The 22,780-nt window shown below is 41.6% G+C and overlaps 1 protein-coding gene across 8 annotated transcripts in view; it reads right to left on the bottom strand.

The window, feature by feature from the left end:
- Positions 1–2,318: 2,318 nt before the first annotated feature.
- DNAH14 (dynein axonemal heavy chain 14) overlaps positions 2,319–22,780 on the bottom strand; it is a 149,195-nt gene continuing 128,733 nt past the window's right edge. For 6 of the 8 annotated variants that reach the window (XM_082217167.1, XM_082217166.1, XM_082217171.1 and 3 more), the window contains 11 exons: positions 21,104–21,206; positions 15,835–16,062; positions 14,299–14,496; positions 11,827–12,026; positions 11,241–11,416; positions 9,531–9,727; positions 8,267–8,379; positions 6,903–7,036; positions 5,293–5,450; positions 3,260–3,406; positions 2,319–2,638 (listed from right to left, as the gene is read on the bottom strand). In XM_082217167.1, the coding sequence (XP_082073293.1) occupies positions 2,426–2,638; positions 3,260–3,406; positions 5,293–5,450; positions 6,903–7,036; positions 8,267–8,379; positions 9,531–9,727; positions 11,241–11,416; positions 11,827–12,026; positions 14,299–14,496; positions 15,835–16,062; positions 21,104–21,206 (1,867 nt within the window). In that variant the 3' untranslated portion in view covers positions 2,319–2,425. Of the gene's footprint in view, positions 2,639–3,259; positions 3,407–5,292; positions 5,451–6,902; positions 7,037–8,266; positions 8,380–9,530; positions 9,728–11,240; positions 11,417–11,826; positions 12,027–14,298; positions 14,497–15,834; positions 16,063–21,103; positions 21,207–22,780 lie in introns of those variants that run through there. The other 2 variants (XM_082217172.1, XR_014218161.1) reach the window with 2 other exon arrangements.

Genomic DNA, 22,780 nt, shown 5'->3' with positions numbered 1-22,780 from the left:
TAATCATAGTAGTTCTCACTCAGGTCTGTCTCTTATAACTGGTTCTCTCAGGCTGAATCCCTAGTGGCTGTTGCAGAAGCAGGAATTGCTTCTGGGGAAGCAAATGGACAGGAGTTGCTTCTCTACCCCTTCACTCTGGAGAACAAAATCTCATTTTAAGTCTGAGCGATGGTTGTCATATGCCTCTTGAAGTTTTTACATAATAGTATTCCTTATAATATGGCCTCTAAAATGTACATTGATTTAAGAGAATATTTTAAAATCCCTTACAGCTCATTCTTTGAGAGTGTCAGACCTCAAGAAGTGCAAGTGACAAAAAACAATGATACAGGGTGTGGCATGTTGTACAGACTGTGAAAAAATAGGCAGTTTTTTCAGCTATTATAAACCATTGCTTTGTACTATAGCTTTTCTTTATATTGTAACATTGAAAGACTTTGTTGTACAGTGTTTTGAGTATAAGATGCAAATCTTTTTTTTACTAAAACCATTTCCAGTATTTTTGAAACGTTTTATAAAGTATTGCTATGAAATTGAGTTGAACAATTGAAGTGCTCATTTAAATATTGCAATGACAAATGTGTTATGGAAGTATATGAAATTTATTCAAAGTTTTGTGAATTGGCATTGCTACCTCAAATGTAGGTTATTTTGCCTTTTTATACTGTTGAAAGTAGGAAAAATGCTAATTTTTCAAATTGCTATTTAAAGCAGCTTTTTAACATGATTAAAGTCAACCACTTTAATTGAACTTTTTAACAAATGTATTTTTGTATATTTGAGTTTTCATAGCAACTCATGCTATGTGGTTTTATGCTGTTTGTAGCAGAACATCTATAAAATTTTATTGAATAGTTTTTTACTGAATTGGCTATAAGGTGGAATTATTTACCTAAATGGAAGGAATAATTGCCATTTTAATATATTAAATTAGAAAGCAGGTCTGTTGAAATTTTTACAGTTGATAAAAATTATCCATTTAATAATAGCAAAGTACCCATTTTTAATTTGACTATATTTTGCATTTATGAATTTGTAGCATAGTTCTTGATAACAATTGTTTTCCGTTTAATATAGTTAAAATGCATGATTGTGGATCACTGTAGGGCTTACTTAACGAATGCCCATATCCCCGTCTAACCAGTCCCCTTTGGAACATGAATAGCCTTGAGTGATGGGGATAACAGCACTCTTATGCCCTATGGGGATCCATATTGTACTCTGTATATTTGTATGAGCCATTTTAGTTACTGCTGTACAAGATTGTAAATTGACTGTGTGTTGTGTGGCAGAAATGATCATGACAACTTTCTTTAGCCTGTTTAGAGCAGAAAAAATCCTTATAAACATTGAGTGCTTCAAAATATCTATTGTAATTTGTTATGCAAAGAAAATTGTAGAAATACCACTATTTTCGAATAATTCTAAAATATCTTCTAAAGGAAAATGAGTAATCTTTTTATATGAGCATGTTCTCCCAGGAGTGTGGTTCCTGCAACGTGTCATGTTTGTTACACCTTTTTACATCTAAAATGTACTCCATAGATTGAACTTCCTAAAAAGTAACTTGCATAATTAAAATTTAATCTAGAAATGATTTTGTGCAGATGTAATTATTTACTTGGAAGAGACTTCTAACATTTTTGTTTGCCCTTTGAATATATAAGTAGCTCTGATTGAAGATGTATCTGTGTCCTGGGATAGTTTTAAGTTCTTCATGCAATCTACCCAGAAAGAGGTTGAAAAGCTCACACTCCTACTCAGGAAATAAATAAACATAGGATCGCCCATATTCATTTGAGCCCTTCTCATACTACAGAGGTGGAAAACTCAGGGCTGCTTTGTCATGTTGGCAAACCTCCCTGGTTGCATGATGGTAAATGGAGTCAGAGGTAAAAAGTGCAGAGCAATAGAAATGACCCATACTTTTTGTTCAGTAGGCATGCTACAGATTTGGATGGCTCAGTTGGTTAGAGCATGGTGCTGTTAATGCCAAAGTTGCAGGTTTGATCCCGTATGGGACAGCTGCATATTCCTGCATTGCAGGGGGTTGGATTAGATGATCCTGAGGGTCCCTTCCAACTGTACAATTCTGATTCAAGACAGTAGCAATCACTTTAATGCCCTCATTGTAAGGCTCCAGCAGCTGGTCACTTTTAGAAACAATACTGCGGTAAGCAAGCACTAGAAGTTTCTTGCTGGAGCTGAGGAAGTCCAACTTTACCACATGGCTAGCTTGACACACATCCGACTGAACACAAATAAGTTTAATTAACCTGCTGCCATGTTTATATAAATAAAGAGAAGATAAATCATAATGAAAACCACAATAAATACTATTTATTCTTAAGCATCAGTTTACCAAAACTGGTCCAACAGTCTGAAGAGTATCAAAGTTTAAGGGGTAATTATTTTTTAAATTTTCTCAGTCATCTAGTTGGCATAACAGTGCAACACCTCTTGTTATCCAGTGGCTGGGTGCTATAAGACTTGGTAGGTTAACTACTGTTATAAAATTAGTTGATATACCTGTAGAGGAAAGTGTTCCTGATCTTTCAGGTGTCCTGTATAGTGGACATTCATAAAGCAGCCAGACTTCTTCCTCCTCTAGACAATGGGGTCTTGCATGGGAGGCCATCTTCAAAAGAGAAGTGTTGATGAATTAATAATACATATTAGCATAACACCGATCTTTTAAATAGACTGTATATGAGAGGAATATGAAAGAGTAGCACGCAAAACATACAATATACAGTATGTGCATGCAACCAATATGCGAAGCAGGAATCACAGCACAACAGGCAAACTTTGCGTATCTGTCTCCTCTTTTAAGGGGGAAGGGGTTCTAGATGTTAGTATGAGCCTCTACCTTCAGCACCCATCTGGTGATGGAGCGGGGGGTGGGCTTTTTTCTACACAAGTAGCCTGACAATTGTTCGCACAAGCACAGCACACTGTTATTTCGTCATAGATTCAGAATAGCCAGCCAGATGCACCACAACTGCCATAAACACCAGGCACATGCAACATGGGCAAAAACACTTTACAGGTTGAAACTTGGAGTCAGAATAAGGGAGTGGGTGAGAAAAGGAATGCATGATGTAGCAAAATGATACAACGAAATCAAATGTTTCTCATTTCAGGTATAAATATAAGATTATATAGCTGCTCCTAACTTGCAAAATTTGTATCATTAGTGTTACCTGTTGCCACCCTGAGCTTTTGTTATAACACAGAATGTACATTTTATTTAAATCACCTTTTTTGGTAAAAAATGTATGTCTGGTAGTGGATAAAATCTCTGGTGAAGCTCAGGCTCTTCCAATGTCTTTGTAGTGGGATTCCAGCAAGCACCATCTATGTATAAGCCACAAACTATAACTCCAGTTTCACACCGAGAAGATTCCTGAAAGTCAACAAAAATGATAGATGAATGTCATATGATAGGGTTTTCTTGTTTGTTTTTAGTCCACCAGACTCCATAAAACCTTCAAAATTTATGACCAGCTATTATGGTGCTGGAAGAGACTCTTGAGAGTCCCACGGACTGCAAGAAGATCAAACCTCTCCATTCTTAAGGAAATCAGCCCTGAGTGCTCACTGGAAGGACAGATCCTGAAGCTTAGGCTCCAATACTTTGGCCACCTCATGAGAAGAGAAGACTCCCTGGGAAAGACCCTGATGTTGGGAAAGATGGAGGGCACAAGGAGAAGGGGACGACAGAGGACGAGATGGTTGGACAGTGTTCTTGAAGCTACCAGCATGAGTTTGACCAAACTGCGGGAGGCAGTGGAAGACAGGAGTGCCTGGTGTGCTCTGGTCCAGGGGATCACAAAGAGTCGGATACGACTAAACGACAACAACATGATGATATAAATGTTTTAAGATAGGGAACTTGACCTGGCTGTCATGGTGTTATCCTGAGAGGCACCTGACCTACAGGTAGCATTGGCAGGTGGGTCAATACTACAGTCCTACCTCGGAAGTTGAACAGAATCTGTTCTGGAAGTCCTTTCTATTTCCCAAAGGTTTGGAAACCGAAGTGCGGCTTCTGATTGGCTACAGCCAATTGGACGTTTGGGTTCCAAAGACTGTTCGCATACCAGAACACTCACTTCCGGGTTTGCAGCATTTGGGAGCCAAAATGTTCGAATAGCAAGGCATTCGGGATCCAAGGTATGACTGTACTATGTTGGTCAAACAAAATCACTATCAACCCAATGGAAAAGGCATTGTTATGTATCAATTTTTCATGCATTCAGCAATTAGTGAAGCAATCCTTTACAGAGGTAGAATGACCGCTATTCAGCCTCCACGACACCATCCTTCACATCTGCATTCAGTGGTAACCTGTAAATTACATTTTAACTGATAGGCAACACAGTATGTTGGTCTTCCTATATGATGTTAAGCATGGCTGAAGCTCAGGAGTAGTCAGTGTGATGCCCTCAAAGTGCTGCAGGACTACAATTCTCACCAGCAATATCAGGATAGCACACTGTTGGCTACCACCTCCCTCCCCCTCACCTGCATAAGGTGTTCTAGTACTTTTTAAACGGGCAAAAGGAAGCTGGCCCAACTGAATTTGAACTTAAGTAAAGTGTCTCTTGGAACGTGGGTGGTGCTGTGGAATAAACCACTGAGCCTAGGACTTGCCGATCAGAAGGTCAGTGGTTTGAATCCCCGTGACGGGGTGAGCTCCCGTTGCTCAGTCCCTGCTCCTGTCCACCTAGCAGTTCGAAAGCACGTCAAAGTGGAAGTAGTCATGCTGGCCACATGACCCAGAAACTTTACGCTGGCTCCCTCGGCCAATAAAGCGAGATGAGCGCCGCAACCCCAGAGTCGGTCTCGACTGGACCTAATGGTCAGGGGTCCCTTTCCCATTACTTTAAAGTGTCTCTTGATGCTCGAATTTGTGTGTGCGTGTGTAGAATTATTGAGTCCTGGCAGGAAGTCATTTGAGAGTTGCAGAAAGTGGTTCCTTTTCCTTTGAAAATGAAGTAACTGTGCTTCAGAAGGAAAATACTTCGGCACTGCAGAATTAGAAGGGTATTCACACCCTAACCTGCCCCTGCAACCTTCCTCCATAGGATTTTCTTCTCTATGTTGTTTCAGAAATGTGTTCCAGACACTCTTCAATAGTATCTTCCCAATATGATCAGAACATATCACATACATTTTCTCAGTATTTTTTTTTAAAAGACATTGTATAAGGCCATAACAATGACTTAGATTAATCATCCAGCTCAAAGCTCATTAACCATTATGCTACATGTGCTCTTATTTTCTTACCTTAAATGCTTTGTTTATTATAGCTTCTTTTGCGCTGAAAAATCTAAGACTCTGATCTTCATCCTGAACGAATGGAAGAACTTTGTGGATAAAATTAAGAGAATCCACTGGCAATTCTTTCTGCCGAGCGTAATTCTGAAGAACTGCAGTAAGAAATCCTGCAGGAATAAAATACATGTATGAGTTTGTGAGCACATGTTGGAGCAAGAGGTGTGAGACTAGGCTTTAGTCAGCTTTAGTTGATTAAAAAGGAAAAATCTTTATCCGCTTTTCCTTCACACTATGCATAACCTTATGCACACCTATCATGTCCTCTTATTCTTTTTCTTAAACTAAAAAGCCCCAAATGTAATCTTTCTTCATAGGGAAGTTGCTCCAAACCTTTGATCATCTTGGTCGCCCTTTTCTGAACCCTTTTCAGCATGGCAATATGTATTGTACAAACATTTAAACATATTGTTGCATGCCACCCCAATCTGAGTGGCGCGAGACTCCAGGGGTACCAGGCCTACTTACCAGGGTCTGCCTGTTGGACAACAAGGCACAGAGTAGACTATGGGGTCTTTATGGTATAGGCAAGCCCCGATTTGTGCAGGGCTTGTGTTCCGGGTCACTGCATGCTTGCGTGAAATTGTGTAACTGAAACACCCCATTCTGCCTTCGCCTCACCCTGCCCCACCCTTTTAGTGAAGTCTTTTATTACATTTCCGGGTCAGTTCTGGGCATAGGAGCCATCTCCTAGGGGCCATGGGGGCTTCGGCCCCCATAGTTGAGGGGGCAGGGTCCCCACAAAAATTGATAGACGTTCCCATTCAAATGGTGTGTGTGCACTACGTCATGTGGCCGATTATATAGGGCAGAGCTTACCTGGGCTCCCACAATATTTTATTCAAGTTGGCACCCCTGGTTCTGGGTTTGGCACTGTGCATATTGGTCATGCCTAAAACGGGGGTTGCCTGTATATGGTTTATTTACACATATATACAACCTGAGTTTAGGATTGGGTGTGGGGACTTCCAGTTTACATTCTAGAAGGGTCCTGTTTCTCTCATGGCTGCTATGTTGGGTTCAAACTGTCAATCCACATTGTGCTGTGACTCCCTTTTCTCCAACTTGCAAACTAATTCCCCGAAACAAAACTATTTTTCCTCTTGCTTATATGAGCCCACTGCAATTCTGAAACTCCTCCTTCCCAGCTCTCTTGTCTTTTGCTAACTGCCCAGGGTGGGGCTCCACCCCTCTGCACCCAGCAGAGAATCTTTGTCTTGTTGATGGCTTCCTGTCACCAGCCAAAAAGATCCACATATGCTACCCAGCACCACAGATCAATAAAATCTGTGCCTCAGCTGGAAAGCAAATTAAGGGGGCAAGTGTCTGGGGCCTCACCGGCACTGCACTTTGCAGTGCAAAGCCACCCTATGAGGACTTCCTTATTTAAAAAAAAAGTTTTGGAAAAAGGGGAGGGACATGAAATCTGGGGCCTGGCACAAGAGATGAAAGACTCAGCCCCTGCTATGCCAACCCCTAACAATGACCTGGTAGGCAGCCACAGTTCCCCACTCCTTATCTATACACTGCTGAAAATAGTAACTGTCCATGAAATTATGTACCTTGTGGAAAGAAGAAAGCTGGAAGCCAAAAGCAGCTGGGGTGTGCCTGAGAGCTGCCATCAAAGGGGTCAAGTTCCTCACCAGGTTGCATAGTTGTTTTGGTTAGCTTCTGAAGTACCACTAAATACTGATGCCTTTAAGAATGATAAGTTTAGAAGTATATATTAATTATGGTTTTAAATGGTCAATTATACAATACAATAAATAATGACAATCTGCACTAGCCAAAGGCTTAACCACTATAAAAGTACAATCCATACACATGTAAGAGTAAATATAAGAGTGTCATCATGCAGCCCCCATTGGAGGATTTCTAGTACCACATCACAATCCTAGATTTTCATGAAGTCAGGGCTAAGAGCAAAAGAGAAGGCAAATTGCACAACAGCAGTGCCTATGGCATAGGAGCATAGGGAGGAACACGGGGGGGGGTAGTTTAAAATCATGGGAGAGGTCACATTAATTTGGCTGATTAACAGACTATATTCTTGTAAATGTGTTTCTGGGCAGGGGGGTTATTGGCTTGGTTTGTTGTTTTTATTATGTACTTTGTGATTTTATTCTGTGAATCAATCACCCTGGGATCTTCAGATGGGCGGTATACAAATTCAGTAAATAAACAAATACTGTAAACTGCAAGCTGGTTCAGTCTGGTGAGACGAGCCGCAAGGCTTCAGTAGATCCCACCAATTCCTTCCAGCTGAAGGCATTAACCTGTGAAGAATGCCATCCGTTATCCAAACAACGGCCTTTCCGAGGAATGAAAAATGGAATGAGAACAACAAGTACACATAACAGTAGAGGTGGTTCTTTCTCCCTTTCCACGTGTGCCCATCATCCAGAAGGATGAATTGATTATTAAAGAAAAAGGCAGGTCTGGGGAAGATTCAGAAGTTACAGCACAGCTCTGAATGGAGGCAGTTATTTGTGAAGCAGCAGTAGTGCCCAAGGTTTACAGAGATACAAAAGAAAAAAACTTTAGAGAGAAAGACCCAAAGAGTCTTTCTCCTGCACCCCACTACTGATCCAAGAACTATGGACATAGAATGCCAGTTGACTTTTACAGGAAAAATAGAAAATATGGAAGGGAAAGGGAATGGAAGGGAGTGGCTGAGAACTTGAACAGGAGCAGTCCAAATCCAACACTTTGCTGCAGATCCCACATACGTATCAGGTTCAAAATAGGAATTTGCCTGCACTGGATATGTCATGTTCATAATTTGTTTCTGGATTTCTATAGTAGGTATCAGAAAATTTGCAATTCCAATGTATGTTAACCGTGGCATTTTAACTCTACTCTTGCCAAAGCCATTTCTTTATATACTTCACCAGAATCTTTACTGTTCTAATATTTTGCATTTTACCTTGATTCCATAAAGGTGATAACTTGTTTAGCCCACATGGAAAAGAAAGTCACTCGTAAAACAAGGTCATCAATCCAGGATCCCAGAGGTTTAAGTGATTTATAGGAATGTTGCTGTTACATAATAGCAGAAAAAGCACAATATCATGTTTTTAAAATTTACAAAAATAAAATTGATCATTCATTCTTCCCACTCAGGTAAAAGAGTTGTGTAATCTCTGAGCAGATGCATGCAACCCCCCCCCCCACACACTATACAGGACATGGAAACCCTACTCAACCCTGGCAGCTGGAAATAGTATGGAAAGAAACAAGTTTATGTGATTTAAAAGGCATTGTCCAGTCAAACAGTTTTTTTTACTATGGAGGCTAGAAACCCACTTTTAAAGAGAAAAATAAAAATAGACTGCTGAGATTCTGAAGATGTTAAGAATTACTGCCAGGATTCCATTCTGGTTTTGTGAACTGCTAGGGAATCGTGGTATCAGGACTAAGGGGGATCAGCTGTCTTGGACCTGATCCTCACCAACAGAGAGGAACTGATTAACAAAGTAGAAATACTGGGAACCTTGTGATGAAGTAATCATGTCCTCAGGTTTCATGATACAGAGGCAAGGTAAAGCTGAGTGTAGTCAGACATGCATTCTGGACTTTAAGGCAGTTCTATGACTTGAAAACAGAGACTCTGTAAGTTACTAAAAAAATAAGGCTGATTCAAAAAGCTTAAGGATGTGATCTCAGAGCCTCTATCTATAATCTTGGAGAATTCTTGGATAACAGGTGAGATCCCTGCAGACAGGCAAACTGGTTTGTTTCACTTGAATAAACCATGATAACTAATACAACAACAAACCATGATTTGAGGCTAGCTAGTGAGTGTAGTTAGTTACAGTGAAACAAATCACAATCTAGGGTTGAGATATAGTATCTCCTTTCTGGTTTTCTTTGGTGGACATGCAGAGACTGCAATGGGGAAGCAAAGAAGGGGAAATCACATTTGGTGAGCAAAAGTCTGTTCTGCAGGTGGACAGCCACAACTGGGGCTGGAAGTAGACACATCAAAGCAGTGTTTCAGTTAAACGCATTGTAAATTTTGTATGAGAAATCAGGTTGGCAAAAACGAAACTCCACAGTGCCATCTTGTGTTGTAGTGCTATAATGCACATACAACACATATAAAGTGCTTTTTGGGGGCCAATGTTGCTAAGTCCATAATCTCATCCTAAAAGTTTATTTTTTGATTCACAGAGAAACTGTTCACTTACCTGCCACAGTTCAGGAACTATGTTTTTCAATACTGAATTATAAAGCTCTTCTAGTGCTGTGGTAAAGATAATCTCGCCTTTGATACCTTGTTGAAGTCCATGTAATGACTGCATTATTATGGATAATAAATGATTATACCTTTTAATCTCCTGATGCAAGACAATTAGCAAAGTTGAACTCATAAAAGAACTAGGACCTACAATAGAAAATAAGACCCACTGGTTATCTCACTGATAAGTAGAGCAAGTTAGCTGCATCAAGCTGAATATTTGGGGCACTACTAAAAGGCAGAAAACTGTCAATAATATACAAATATCATTATATTTTTTCTTAGAGAGGGGATACTATTTGGATCTTCTGCTTCCGGCATACTGGTCAGTACCAACTTACAGTATTTACTTATTTAAAACATTTTTAGGGGACCTTTCCAGACAAGTCCTCTAAAAGCAGCATACAACAAGAAACACAAAGCTAAAGAATCGCAAAATTATTAAAGTTTTAAAATTACAAAAACTTAAAGACAAGCAAAAACACTGAAAAATATCAAACAGTCAACATAAAATAAGTGTCATTAACCACAGTAATAAAGCAATAAATTAACAGCATTTTCAATAAAGCACATCAATTAAAAGTAGCTAGAAACATACCGTATTTTTCGCTCTATAACACGCACCTGACCATAACACGCACGTAGTTTTTAGAGGAGGAAAACAAGAAAAAAATATATTCTAAACGAAACAGTGGATGTATGATTTTTGTGGTTCATGCTGTGGCCACAGACATGTGATCTGACGGTGAATTTGGGGTAGCCCAATGCAAAAATCCTGAGGATCCATGTGGATCCGTGCTTTGTAACCACGTTTTAAGTGGGGAGGGAAGGAAAAGCACTCAAGGGACAAGGAGTATGCGTGGGGTGTCTGGAGAAGTATGCTGCTAATAATGCAGAAGAGGGGTATAAGGGGAGAAGGCTCCTCTCCCCTCCCGCTTTGCTCCTTTAAAACAAGCAGGCTCTGCTTCTCTCCCTCCTCCGCAGCTTAGAGAGCTGAAAAGCTTTGCTGTTATTTAGCGAGCTGAGTGGGGAGGAGAGAGGGACAGAGAGCACGGTTTAAAGCAGCCAACCAGACAGGAGCTGCTTACACCTGTGTAAGTGGCTCCTCTCCCGCTTTGCTGTTTCAAAGCGAGCCACGGAGGAGGGAAGGGGAACCATGGATCCTCTGCTCACGACTGCAGCAGATCCCCCCCCCCCGCCACCCGTAGGCATTCGCTCCATAACACGCACAGACATTTCCCCTTACTTTCTAGGAGGAAAAAAATGAGTGTTATGGTGCAAAAAATACGGTAGTTGTTAAAAGGTTTAACCAAGAGAGAAGGTGTTTGCCTACAGATACACACCCCTGATCAAATTCTGGACTAATTCTTATGCATTTAGCTCCAAGATATTCCAGCTGTGACACAATGCCATAAATTCCTCCTGCTTCCATGTAAGAATACTCACTGCCAACACTCAGCATCAAATTGCTAACTAGGAGAAATCACCTAATCTTAGATGTTGGAGTGCTATATATTTTATTATTATTTATTGATTTTATTCCTCATTATGTATTCTCAACAATAATAAACAGACCAGAACTATATATACGTATATTCCTTCTTGCAAGCTAAAGATAAAGCTAAATTTAATTTTATATTATGTGAATCAAAGTTCTGACCTTTTGCAACCTTTGCAAGTGCAGCCCAAACTGAGCCTGACTTGAAGCTTTCAAATGTAACTTTTTCTTTGGGTTCAGTTTCAGGTGTCTGTCCCATAACTTCTACAGTCAGTGGTAGCCTAATTTGAATGTCAGATGCTATTTCCAATACTATTTCATCTGGAGTCTTTCTGCCACTAGAACAAACAGATAAACACCCAATGTCTTAGAGTTATCAATCATTATCAATCAAGTTAATGCCCCCCTTGTTTCACTGCATGTTGCTCATTGTTCGTTGTCAAATAAATAATCCTAGGCATTCTTTGTGGGGTAGTGCACCTGATTTTGCATATTACAGTACATGTGCAAAAATTGGTTAATGCTAATATTCTCATGTTTATGTTGTCAATCCCACATGTAACTCCGAGAAGGTGTTGGGAAAATGAACAACAAAAGGAAATTAGAAGAGGTGAGAAGCTGCAACGAGCGGAGTCAGTAATGGGATCTTTTCTCTATTCTGTGTGAGGTTAGGGGACTTAAGCATGCTTAACTCTGTTAGTTTGTGGTCATATTCCAGAAACAGAAGAAGAAATCTACAAAGAGTGACCTGATGATGAGAGTGTCTGTAGTCATTGCTGGTTGAGTCCTGGCAACTGACTCAATAAATAACTGTGCTTGAGACTTTAGGTATGCTCTTTCTGCACAATGATGCATTCCAAAGAGTTCTGGGGAATCGCTCTCCGGAAGAGATCGTAGATAGGCTCTGCAATCTTTCAAAGTATCTTTTTCAGATATGGGTTGATATACCTGCAAAACCAATGAAAAATGCTTTTCATCTACTAATGTCTTCAGCCCACATCCTCACAGAAGAACACTAGAAACCAAATAGAGCCATTGTTCAAGGTAGATCAGAATTCACCTTCAAGAATAGAGCCACACAAAATAAGTTTGCTCACAAAGCTAGGGAACATTGCATCGGTAGGAATGTCAAGTATATTCTGAATGATATTTATTTCCTAGTATAGGCCTATGAACTTTCACAGGCAGGATAGAATAGAATAGAATTTTATTATTACGGTCACAGACCAGATCCAGGTCACTTACAATATCAGGAAAATCATAAAATACAACAGGAATACATTGAATTGCAATTGGGTATAACAGAGACAATTCAGATATAGCGGCAGTTTAAAAATATATTAAATCTTGATCACTAAAATATAACCTAAAATTATCATTTAAAACCTTAATCATTTTGGTAGTACAGCTTGTTCCCTAAGTTTTATGACAGTCGCACAGAATTCGGCCACCCTTAGCGTAATCTCTAGATCCTTGTCTTCTACCAGGAATTTTAGACATCGAAGTTCGAACCCATTTGCAGATTTTTGTATTACAGGAGTGATAAATACGGCAGCGTAACAAGACATGAGAGACAGTTTCTACCTCCATCAAGCCGCAGGGGCAGACTCATTCCACGTATGGTTTCCCCTCGAATCTGCCCTGCAATAAGGCAGATGGCAGCACGTTGCACAGGCAAGATGTGTGTGCTTTGGGAGATGGCGAGGTAGGAGCTGCCACCCAAAGTGGCAAGACAAACCAGTGTTTCATTGGGGGATGCTCCTGCTGCTGCACCTCCAGCCGCTTCACTGCCAGCAATAGTGCCACCACTCCCCCACTCCCCACACCATCATGCACCCCCTCTCACAACTGGAACAGGCACCCCCCCCACTGCCACTTCCTGCCTCTTGCCACCAGGAACCTGGCACTCCGTACTTGCCACTGCCAGGCGCTTACTGCTGCTAGGTGCTCCTTGGCCCTGATGGCTGCAGTGGCACACTCTTCTACTCGCCCTTGGGCCACCATCTTCCTTCTGCTCACCCTCTTCAGGGCAGCCCAGGGATCAGTAGAGGAGCATTCAACCACCATCCATGAGCACACCTCTGGGGTTGAGGAGCAGGAGGTGGCAAGCAAGTGCCAGTCGCCAGGTGGGGGGGGGCAGGAGGTGGGGGACAACACTGGGGGTTTTGTCTCTAGTGGAAAGACGTCCTGGGCTGTCCCTGGTTATCAAATATGTCTGAACTCAGAGAATTCACTCTAAGAGAAGAAACAAGGTTCTGAAGCCATGGTTTGAGCCTGACTGGTCATTTAAACTCTCATATGCTCTAGCCAGCCAGCGTTAGAATTCCTGCTCCATGATTGCAGTCATGGGATTTTTGTCTATCACATGACGGTGTATGCTTTGACTCCACAGAGTGGGAAGTGACAGAAACAGGATGTTTGTGTTACTGTGTTCCGTGAAGTGGGACTATTGTCCTTTGTTTTTTCTCTTTGCTGTCTCTTTGCTCTCTAGCATCAGAGAGAGAGGGAGCCATGTTGCAGTGCTCCGTGTGTGTTTATTTGTAAATAAAGTAGATAAGTCAAAACACTGAGTTGCTGAGGTCTGTTACGCAAGCTGCGAAGAATCAGTTGCTGTGATGTTCGGGCAGAAGAAAGCTTTTGAAGCTCCCGAATGATTGACCAGGAGGAAGGGAACATGTCAGTCAGGCATGTGTCTCTGCCAGGGTCCTACTCGAGAGTAGGACAAGCTCCTGACACAGAGTTCCCTGAGTCCAGATAACAGTTTTTCCATGGCTAGTTCTGCCTTTTTCTCCTCTTGGCAGTGTATATTGGGTTCCAGTCTAGAGAGAGACAGAGGCATTAAGATGCTCGTAGGTGAGCGATGTCTCTGCAGTGCCAAGCTGTCCATGCAAAACAAGTCTTTTGGACCAAAATGTACAAAACAGCCAAAGTAAGAGTATCACATCTGGCACTTAGACCCTTTTTGACTGCAGTTTTATAACAGAGAACTGTGGTTAGTTTAAAATCACAACAGAAAGTTTTTAATCTCCTCCTTTTGCATGCAAGAGGGACACAGGTGAGAAGGGAGGGTAAAATGTGATCCTAAGTCTTGCTATGGTGCATGCACATACAGTAGTAGGAAACCATGATTTCCTGTTAGGGCTGAACCAACCCTTTATATAACAATGTACAGGTTGTTAAAGTGCTGTAAAATAATGAAAAAATAAATGGCTTCCCCTACCCAATCAGTAGTGTAAGCAAAGTTCTTCTGCAATACAGAAGGGTTATAGAAATTATCCAAAATGTTAAGAATGCACCGACGATCCCAATTGTCAGTTACACGGCCTCCATATGTTACTTCGCCAGTCATATAACGCAGTGCTTCCCATGGAATCTTCTTTTGATTCCCAAGAAGAATCTCCAGCACCTGGATCGAAATCTTGGGAAGAAAATTTGAAAAAAGGTATTTTCTATTGTAGCATTATTGCTGTGGTTATGTCTTGTCATTACATTTCCTTTTTTACAGAGACAAGCACTATGATCCAAAGAATGATGCGACTAGTTCTGCCCCCCAGGAGAGCTTTGGACTTGCATGTCCTGACGTGTAACTATCTGTACCATATGATGAACTGTTTTTTGAAACAGAGATGAATTTAAAGAATAATCAAAGACATAGAATGAGGGTGTATTGCTTAAAGGAAAAAATATATAAAAGCCACACAAGGCATGCCCAAACTATTATAATTTTCTGATGTATCAGACTACATGAAGCACTTCTAGGTGTAAATGCTTCATTCACTAGTCCTTTTGCTGGTATTGTAAACAAGACACGTATTTAGTGTCCTTTGTGGCTGGGTCTTGTCATAGGGGTGTCCAAGGGGTGTGCCCAGGCATTCCCTAAAGGTTTTTTTTAAAAAAACGGGATCATGGCAATGAGAAGTGTAAAGAGTACAACTTACAGGCAACTGGGGTTGGGGGAGGAAGAGGGAGGAGGCAAGAAGCACACAGATGAAGATTTAAAGGTTTGGAAAGGACCTAGAATGGATTTTCAGCTTCTGCCTGTGTCTGTCTCTGGATTGTGGTGATGGAGTGACTGGCTCCAACAGCAGCGGCAAGTGGGGAGGAGGAGGGGCAAATCATCTCACCACCACTTTCAGAGACAGATGCAGGCAAAAACTGTAGACCAATATTGGCCCTTTTCTTTTGCCTGTGCCTTTCTCTTATAGCTCTGTCTCCACCTGAGCTCCGCTCACCACCTTCTATGGAGAGAGATCCATGGGGGTGACGGGATGCTTTTGTAATGTGCAAGCAAGGAGGAGAAGGATAATGACAGTGAGGTGACTGAGGAGTTTAAGCCCATAACACTAGGTGAGCGACATCTAATTCTCTAGGACAGGAAGATGAAGAAACGTTAATCTGTTTTTGTCAATTTTGGTTAGTGCATCTGGTTCAAGATAAAAATAAACAGAAATGACTGTATCTATACACTTGGTTATCACTGCAGCAGAAATTTGGTATTTTATTTCCATTGTTTAAGCTGGTACTTATTAAGTACACATTAGTATTAATTTTAAAAAAAATAATTAAATTTTCATTTCTTTGTGAATAGTGGGTATGCCTTGGCAGTTCCTTGCTTCTGTATCTGCTAGATTCATGGAGGAGTGGAAACGCTACCAGACGCAGTTTGGAATTTATGGTTATAATTGGTATTATTTCAAGATGATACTACTGTATTTACAACCATGCTTTTATTTAGATCTGCAAGACTTCCTCTTACCTCTAAATCTGAAGAATTAAATTCATATGGAATGTTCCAGCCCAAAGCTCCATATTTCTTTCTTTCATGAACTACAGCACTGAAGAAGCACAGACTGAACAGCAACCTTTTCCATGATGGCCCACAGGTGGTGGTGTTGAATACAGCTTCCGTTACTATTTCAGTACCGCTTACTCCAAATGTTTGAAGCAGTGTTCCCTTTAGTCCATGTGGAGGTTCTATTACAATCTTTAGAAAATATGCAGGACGGTTTATGAAAAAAACAAACAGACTTCAGCAAAATAAATATATTACCTTCTAGTGAATCACTGAAAGATTATTGTAAATACATTTCATTACATGGAAGTCCTCTGAAAGCAGCTGGACTTTCCTTTAGCTGGATGTAATTCTGAGAGAGGTATATTCAAGTCCCAGTGAAATCAACAGAGTATAACTGGAGGAACAGAGTATAACTGGAGGAACGTGTAGCTACGCTCCAAAGAATTAGAGAGCTGGAGCTCTTCTTGGAAGCAACAGAGCACACCGTCCCCACCAAGGAGGAGACAGGGGACTCCCCTGAGAAGGAGGCTTGTTCACCAACACAGGAGCCAGATATATGGAGAAACGTGACTCAAAGAAGTAGGAGGCCCAGGGTTCACTCTGATTGTTTAGAAATACACAATCGCTTTGAGGTCCTCTCCCCTAGCATGGAAGACGAAGAGCAGACTCCATTTGAGGATCTCTCCCTCATTACAGTCGATCAGGTATATGAAGACGAGCAGCAAAGTCAGTCCTCAGGGAATGTGCAGGTGACCTTGGAACGGACAGCTCACGGAAGAACCCCGACCAAACCCAAGAGGAGGCGTGTAGTGGTGATAGGGGATTCCCTACTGAGGGGAACAGAAGCAGTGATCTGTGGGCCTGACAAGATGTCTCGGGAAGTGTGCTGTCTCCCCGGGGCTAAGATCCAAGATGTAACTGAACGACTGCAAGGAATCATAAAACCCACTGACGAATACCCCTTCCTCTTGGTTCATGTGGGAACCAATGACACTGCAAGCAATAGCCTCCAGAAGATCAAAAGAGACTACGAGGCTCTCGGCAGGAAATTGAAGCAACTAAATGCACAAATTGTCATCTCGTCTGTCCTCCCAGTTGAACGACATGGCCCAGGGAGAGAGGGGAAAATAGTGGAAGTGAACAGCTGGCTTCGCAAATGGTGTAAACAGGAACGGTTTGGATTCTTAGATCACGGACTGCAGTTTCTTGAAGATGGACTTCTGGCAAGTGATGGGCTGCACCTCACAACGGTTGGGAGAAATGTTTTTGCCAAAAATCTCAGAAACCTCATCAGGAGGGCTTTAAACTGACTAATGTGGGGGAGGGAGACAGTGCTCCTGAAGGTAGGAGTCTATCAATTAATGAAGATGATCATCCAAATGTCATAGACCAAATGGAGCAAACAGCACGCGGACCTAGTGGTGGGAGGAAAAAATCCTTAAATAAGAGACACGGGGGAATGATTAATGGACTTCAATGTCTCTACACTAATGCGCAAAGCATGGGAAATAAACAAGATGAGCTTGAGCTCTTGGTACAGCAAACTAAATATGACATAATAGGCATCACTGAAACCTGGTGGGATAAGTCCCACGATTGGAATGTAATAATGGGGGGATACAATCTATTTCAGAGAAACAGACCAGACAAGAAAGGAGGAGGAGTGGCGTTATATGTCAGGGATGTGTATACCTGTGAAGAGATCCAAGATTTAGATCCTCAAAGCCAAAGTGAGAGCATTTGGGTCAAAATTAAGGGAGAGAAGAATAACAGAGACCTCATTGTGGGAGTTTACTATAGATCCCCAAGCCAAACGGAGGACATAGATGATGCCTTCCTGGAACAGATGGCCAAGCATGCAAAAGGAAGGGAGATAGTAGTAATGGGGGACTTCAATTACCCGGATATTTGTTGGACGACAAACTCAGCCAAGAGCATAAGGTCAAACAGATTCCTCACTGGCCTTGCAGACAACTTCATTGTCCAGAAAGTGGGAGAAGCAACAAGAGGAACAGCCATTTTAGATCTGGTCCTAACCAATGTTGATGACCTGGTTAGTGGGGTAGATGTGGAAGGATCATTAGGCGCGAGTGATCATGCTCTTCTGAAGTTTACTATACAGCGGAAAGGAGCAGCCAAGCATACTAGGACTCAATTTCTTGACTTTAAGAAAGCCGACTTCATAAAACTTAGGGAAGTGCTGGGTGAGATCCCATGGACAGCAATACTAAAAGGAAAGGGAGTTCATGATGGCTGGGAGTTTGTTAAGAGGGAGATAGTAAAAGCACAACGACAGGCAATACCAATGAGACGGAAACGTGGAAGGTGCCTAAAGAAGCCAGGGTGGCTATCTAAAGAACTTTTAACTGAATTAAGATTAAAAAAGGATGTGTACAAAAAATGGAAAAGGGGGGAAACCACCAAAGAGGAATTCAAACAAATAGCCAGCACGTGTAGACACAAAGTCAGAAAAGCTAAAGCACAGAATGAACTCAGGCTTGCTAGAGAGGTTAAAAGCAACAAAAAAGGCTTTTATGGGTATGTTCGTAGCAAAAGGAAGAACAAAGAAACAGTGGGGTCACTCAGAGGAGAAGATGGTGAAATGCAAACAGGGGACACAGAAAGGGCTGAACTCCTCAATGCCTTCTTTGCCTCAGTCTTCTCCGATAAAGAAAACAATGCCCGACCTGAAGAATTTGGAGCAAATGATTCAGCAAAGGAAACACAGCCCAGAATAACTAAGGAGATAGTACAAGAATATTTGGCTAGTTTAGATGTATTCAAGTCTCCAGGGCCAGATGAACTGCATCCAAGAGTATTAAAAGAACTGGCAGATGTGATCTCAGAACCACTGGCAGTCATCTTTGAGAATTCCTGGAGAACAGGCAAAGTCCCGGCAGACTGGAGGAGGGCAAATGTTGTCCCTATTTTCAAAAAGGGGAAAAGAGAGGACCCAAATAATTACCGCCCAGTCAGTCTGACATCAATACCAGGGAAGATTCTGGAACAGATCATTAAGCAAACAGTCTGTGAGCACCTAGAAAGGAATGCTGTGATCACCAATAGTCAGCATGGATTTCTGAAAAATAAGTCATGTCAGACTAACCTGATCTCGTTTTTTGACAGAATTACAAGCCTGGTAGATGAAGGGAACGCAGTGGATGTAGCCTACCTTGATTTCAGCAAGGCATTTGACAAGGTGCCCCATGATATTCTTGTAAAGAAGCTGGTAAAATGCGGTCTTGACTATGCTACCACTCAGTGGATTTGTAACTGGCTGACTGCCCGAACCCAAAGGGTGCTCATCAATGGTTCCTCTTCATCCTGGAGAAGAGTGACTAGTGGGGTGCCACAGGGTTCTGTCTTGGGCCCGGTCTTATTCAACATCTTTATCAACGACTTGGATGATGGACTCAAGGGCATCCTGATCAAATTTGCAGATGACACCAAACTAGGAGGGGTGGCTAACACCCCAGAGGACAGGATCACACTTCAAAACGACCTTGACAGATTAGAGAACTGGGCCAAAACAAACAAGATGAATTTTAACAGGGAGAAATGTAAAGTATTGCACTTGGGCAAAAAAAATGAGAGGCACAAATACAAGATGGGTGACACCTGGCTTGAGAGCAGTACATGTGAAAAGGATCTAGGAGTCTTGGTTGACCACAAACTTGACATGAGCCAACAGTGTGACGCGGCAGCTAAAAAAGCCAATGCAATTCTGGGCTGCATCAATAGGAGTATAGCATCTAGATCAAGGGAAGTAATAGTGCCACTGTATTCTGCTCTGGTCAGACCACACCTGGAGTACTGTGTCCAGTTCTGGGCACCACAATTCAAGAAGGACACTGACAAACTGGAACGTGTCCAGAGGAGGGCAACCAAAATGGTCAAAGGCCTGGAAACGATGCCTTATGAGGAACGGCTAAGGGAGCTGGGCATGTTTAGCCTGGAGAAGAGGAGGTTAAGGGGTGATATGATAGCCATGTTCAAATATATAAAAGGATGTCACATAGAGGAGGGAGAAAGGTTGTTTTCTGCTGCTCCAGAGAAGCGGACACGGAGCAATGGATCCAAACTACAAGAAAGAAGATTCCACCTAAACATTCGGAAGAACTTCCTGACAGTAAGAGCTGTTCGACAGTGGAATTTGCTGCCAAGGAGTGTGGTGGAGTCTCCTACTTTGGAGGTCTTTAAGCAGAGGCTTGACAACCATATGTCAGGAGTGCTCTGATGGTGTTTCCTGCTTGGCAGGGGGTTGGACTCGATGGCCCTTGTGGTCTCTTCCAACTCTATGATTCTATGATTCTATTCTATGATTCTAAATCTTCTACCAAGATGTTGGTTAATTTGCTTTTAAAGTACTCTACCTTCCCATAACCACCAGGCAGCTTATGTAACACAGCCATTCAGGTGTGCAGGCCAACTGGTTGTTTGAATTATTCACCTCAAGGCATCTGAACCATCCCCTCTAATTGAAGGGATTACCGTATTTTTCGCTCTATAACACGCACCCGACCATAACACGCATATAGTTTTTAGAGGAGGAAAACAAGAAAAAATATATATTCTAAACAAAACAGTGGATGTATGTTTTTTGTGGTTCATGCTGTGGCCACAGACATGTGATCTGACGGTGAGTTGCCCAATGCAAAAATCCTGAGGATCCATGTGGATCCATGCTTTGTAACCACATTTTTGCACCACTGCGGCCCCAGGCAACAGTGGGTGCGTGGTTTTTTTGGTGCAAGCTGTAGCCATGGACATGCTATGTGATCTGATGGTGAATTTGGGGTGACCCAGTGCAAAAATCCTGAGGATCCATGTGGATCCTTGCTTTGTAACCACGTTTTAAGTGGGGAGGGAAGGAAAAGCACTCAAGGGACAAGGAACACACATAGGGTGGGTGGAGAAGGATGCTGCTAATAATGAAGAAGAGGGGTATAAGAGGAGAAGGCTCCTCTCCTCTCCCGCTTTGCTCCTTTAAAGCAAGCAGGCTCTCTGTCCCTCTCTCCTCCCCACTCAGCGGCTCTTCTCCCGCTTTGCTGTTTCAGAGCCACAGAGGAGGGAAGGAAGGGGAACCATGGATCCTCTGCTCACGACTGCAGCAGATCCCCCCGCCATCCGTAGGCATTTGCTCCATAACACGCACAGACATTTCCCCTTACTTTCTAGGAGGAAAAAAGTGAGTGTTATGGTGCAAAAAATACGGTACTTTAAATCTTACCTTAAGGCCCTTGCGCAAGATAGGTATAGGGAAAGATGGATCTGGCGTTGAACTTAACCAGAGTCTAAACTGAGGGTCTATATTTGTCTGTGATTGAGTAAATCTGTAGATAGAACAAATTTTGTAACACCACCACTGTCTAAAAACAGACTATGAAGTTGTACTGCACGGCGTTCAATATTATTTAACAAAGAATTCATCTTTACAAGAAGTGATATAACAACAACTGTACACATACCTACAAAAGCAGCTGTATCTCACAATCCCCTTACATATATATAATTACTACTCCTTATTTTTGTTATAATAAATTTATATATTGCTTATTTGCCAAAATGGCTTCGGAGTGGTTTACAAATGTAAAACCTATTATAAAAATACATCCCATTAAAAGAGTGTAACAGTTAAAACAGCATTAAAAGGGTTACAACAGGAGGATCAGGTCAAGGGATCAGGAGAATGCTTGTCTAAACAGGTTGTCTTCAAGAGCTGGCACAATGTCAATATTGATGGGGCCTCTTGCATTTCAGCAGGGACACCATTACTCAAAACTGTTGCTACTCCACCAGTGAAAAACATCTCGAATACAGTGTAGCCGAATCTCTCCACCTAGTCAAGCATCTAGTACTCCAACCTTCGACTCCGAGGGCCAGGTCACAAAAACTAACAGCATTGATTCTCTTCATACCATCACATTCTGAGGTAGGAAACTGTTTAGGAAGGCTTAAGTTTGAAGTTAAACTGCTTGCTTAACATGGGGACAGCAACAGTATTTTTGTGTGATTTTCCAAGCAACTCTGACAGTGTAAAATTTAATAGTAATGAGGGATAGAGAACATTGTAATAAGATAAACACTGACAGAATATAGTCTTCCCTATAGGGAACTGCATTCCAAATATGAAATTTCTTAATAACTGTTAACCACTGGTGCTATTTCTCTCTATCATGTTACTCTAAAGTCAGAATCCATAGAAATGTGTTTATGAAGAGAATTAAATGCAGAATTAAAATGCTGGTAAATGTTCATGAAGTGTGCTTTTTTAAATTGTAAATTGCTTCAGAAATGTGGAGAACTGAATTTAAAAGTGGAAAAATGAGAAACTGAGAAAACAAAAATTGACAGATCCTTCCATCCCTGTGTAAGAGTAACACCAAATCAATCAGACCAAAAGTTTATCTTGTTTTGAATTCTGTTCTCACACAAACCAACCAGATAGGAAGTCAACAAGCAATACATGAGTGCTATAGCACCTCCCACGCATATTCCCAGGAACTGGTATTCAGAGACCTACTACTTCTGATAAGGGAGGTAATATATAGCTAATTTATAGCATTTTCTTCCATGAATTTGTGCGATCTCTTTTTAAAGCCATCCATCTTAGATCCTTGAGCTAAGTGGAGAAAATTGTTCAATATAGACTACTCCCTATTAATTGAGTGATAGTCAGCATAATTCCCTAGCAGTAATTTAATTCAGCTTCGGGCCAGCTCAAAATAACTGGTGAATAGCTGCAGAACAGGAATGAGCAACCTATGGCTGTCCAGATGTTGTTAAGACTTGGACTCCTATCAGCTTCAGCCAGCATACCCAATGGTCAGGAAAGCAGGGAGTGGTTGAGAATGAGAAGGCAATTAATAAATCAAAGGTAATAATAATAAATAAAAAACTATATTTG

This window comes from Podarcis vaucheri (genome assembly GCF_965113315.1).
Source record: "Podarcis vaucheri genome assembly, chromosome: 3".
Classification (NCBI taxonomy): domain Eukaryota; kingdom Metazoa; phylum Chordata; class Lepidosauria; order Squamata; family Lacertidae; genus Podarcis; species Podarcis vaucheri.
Note: the sequence above shows the minus strand (reverse complement) of the source record. Positions and strands in the feature narration are given on the sequence as shown.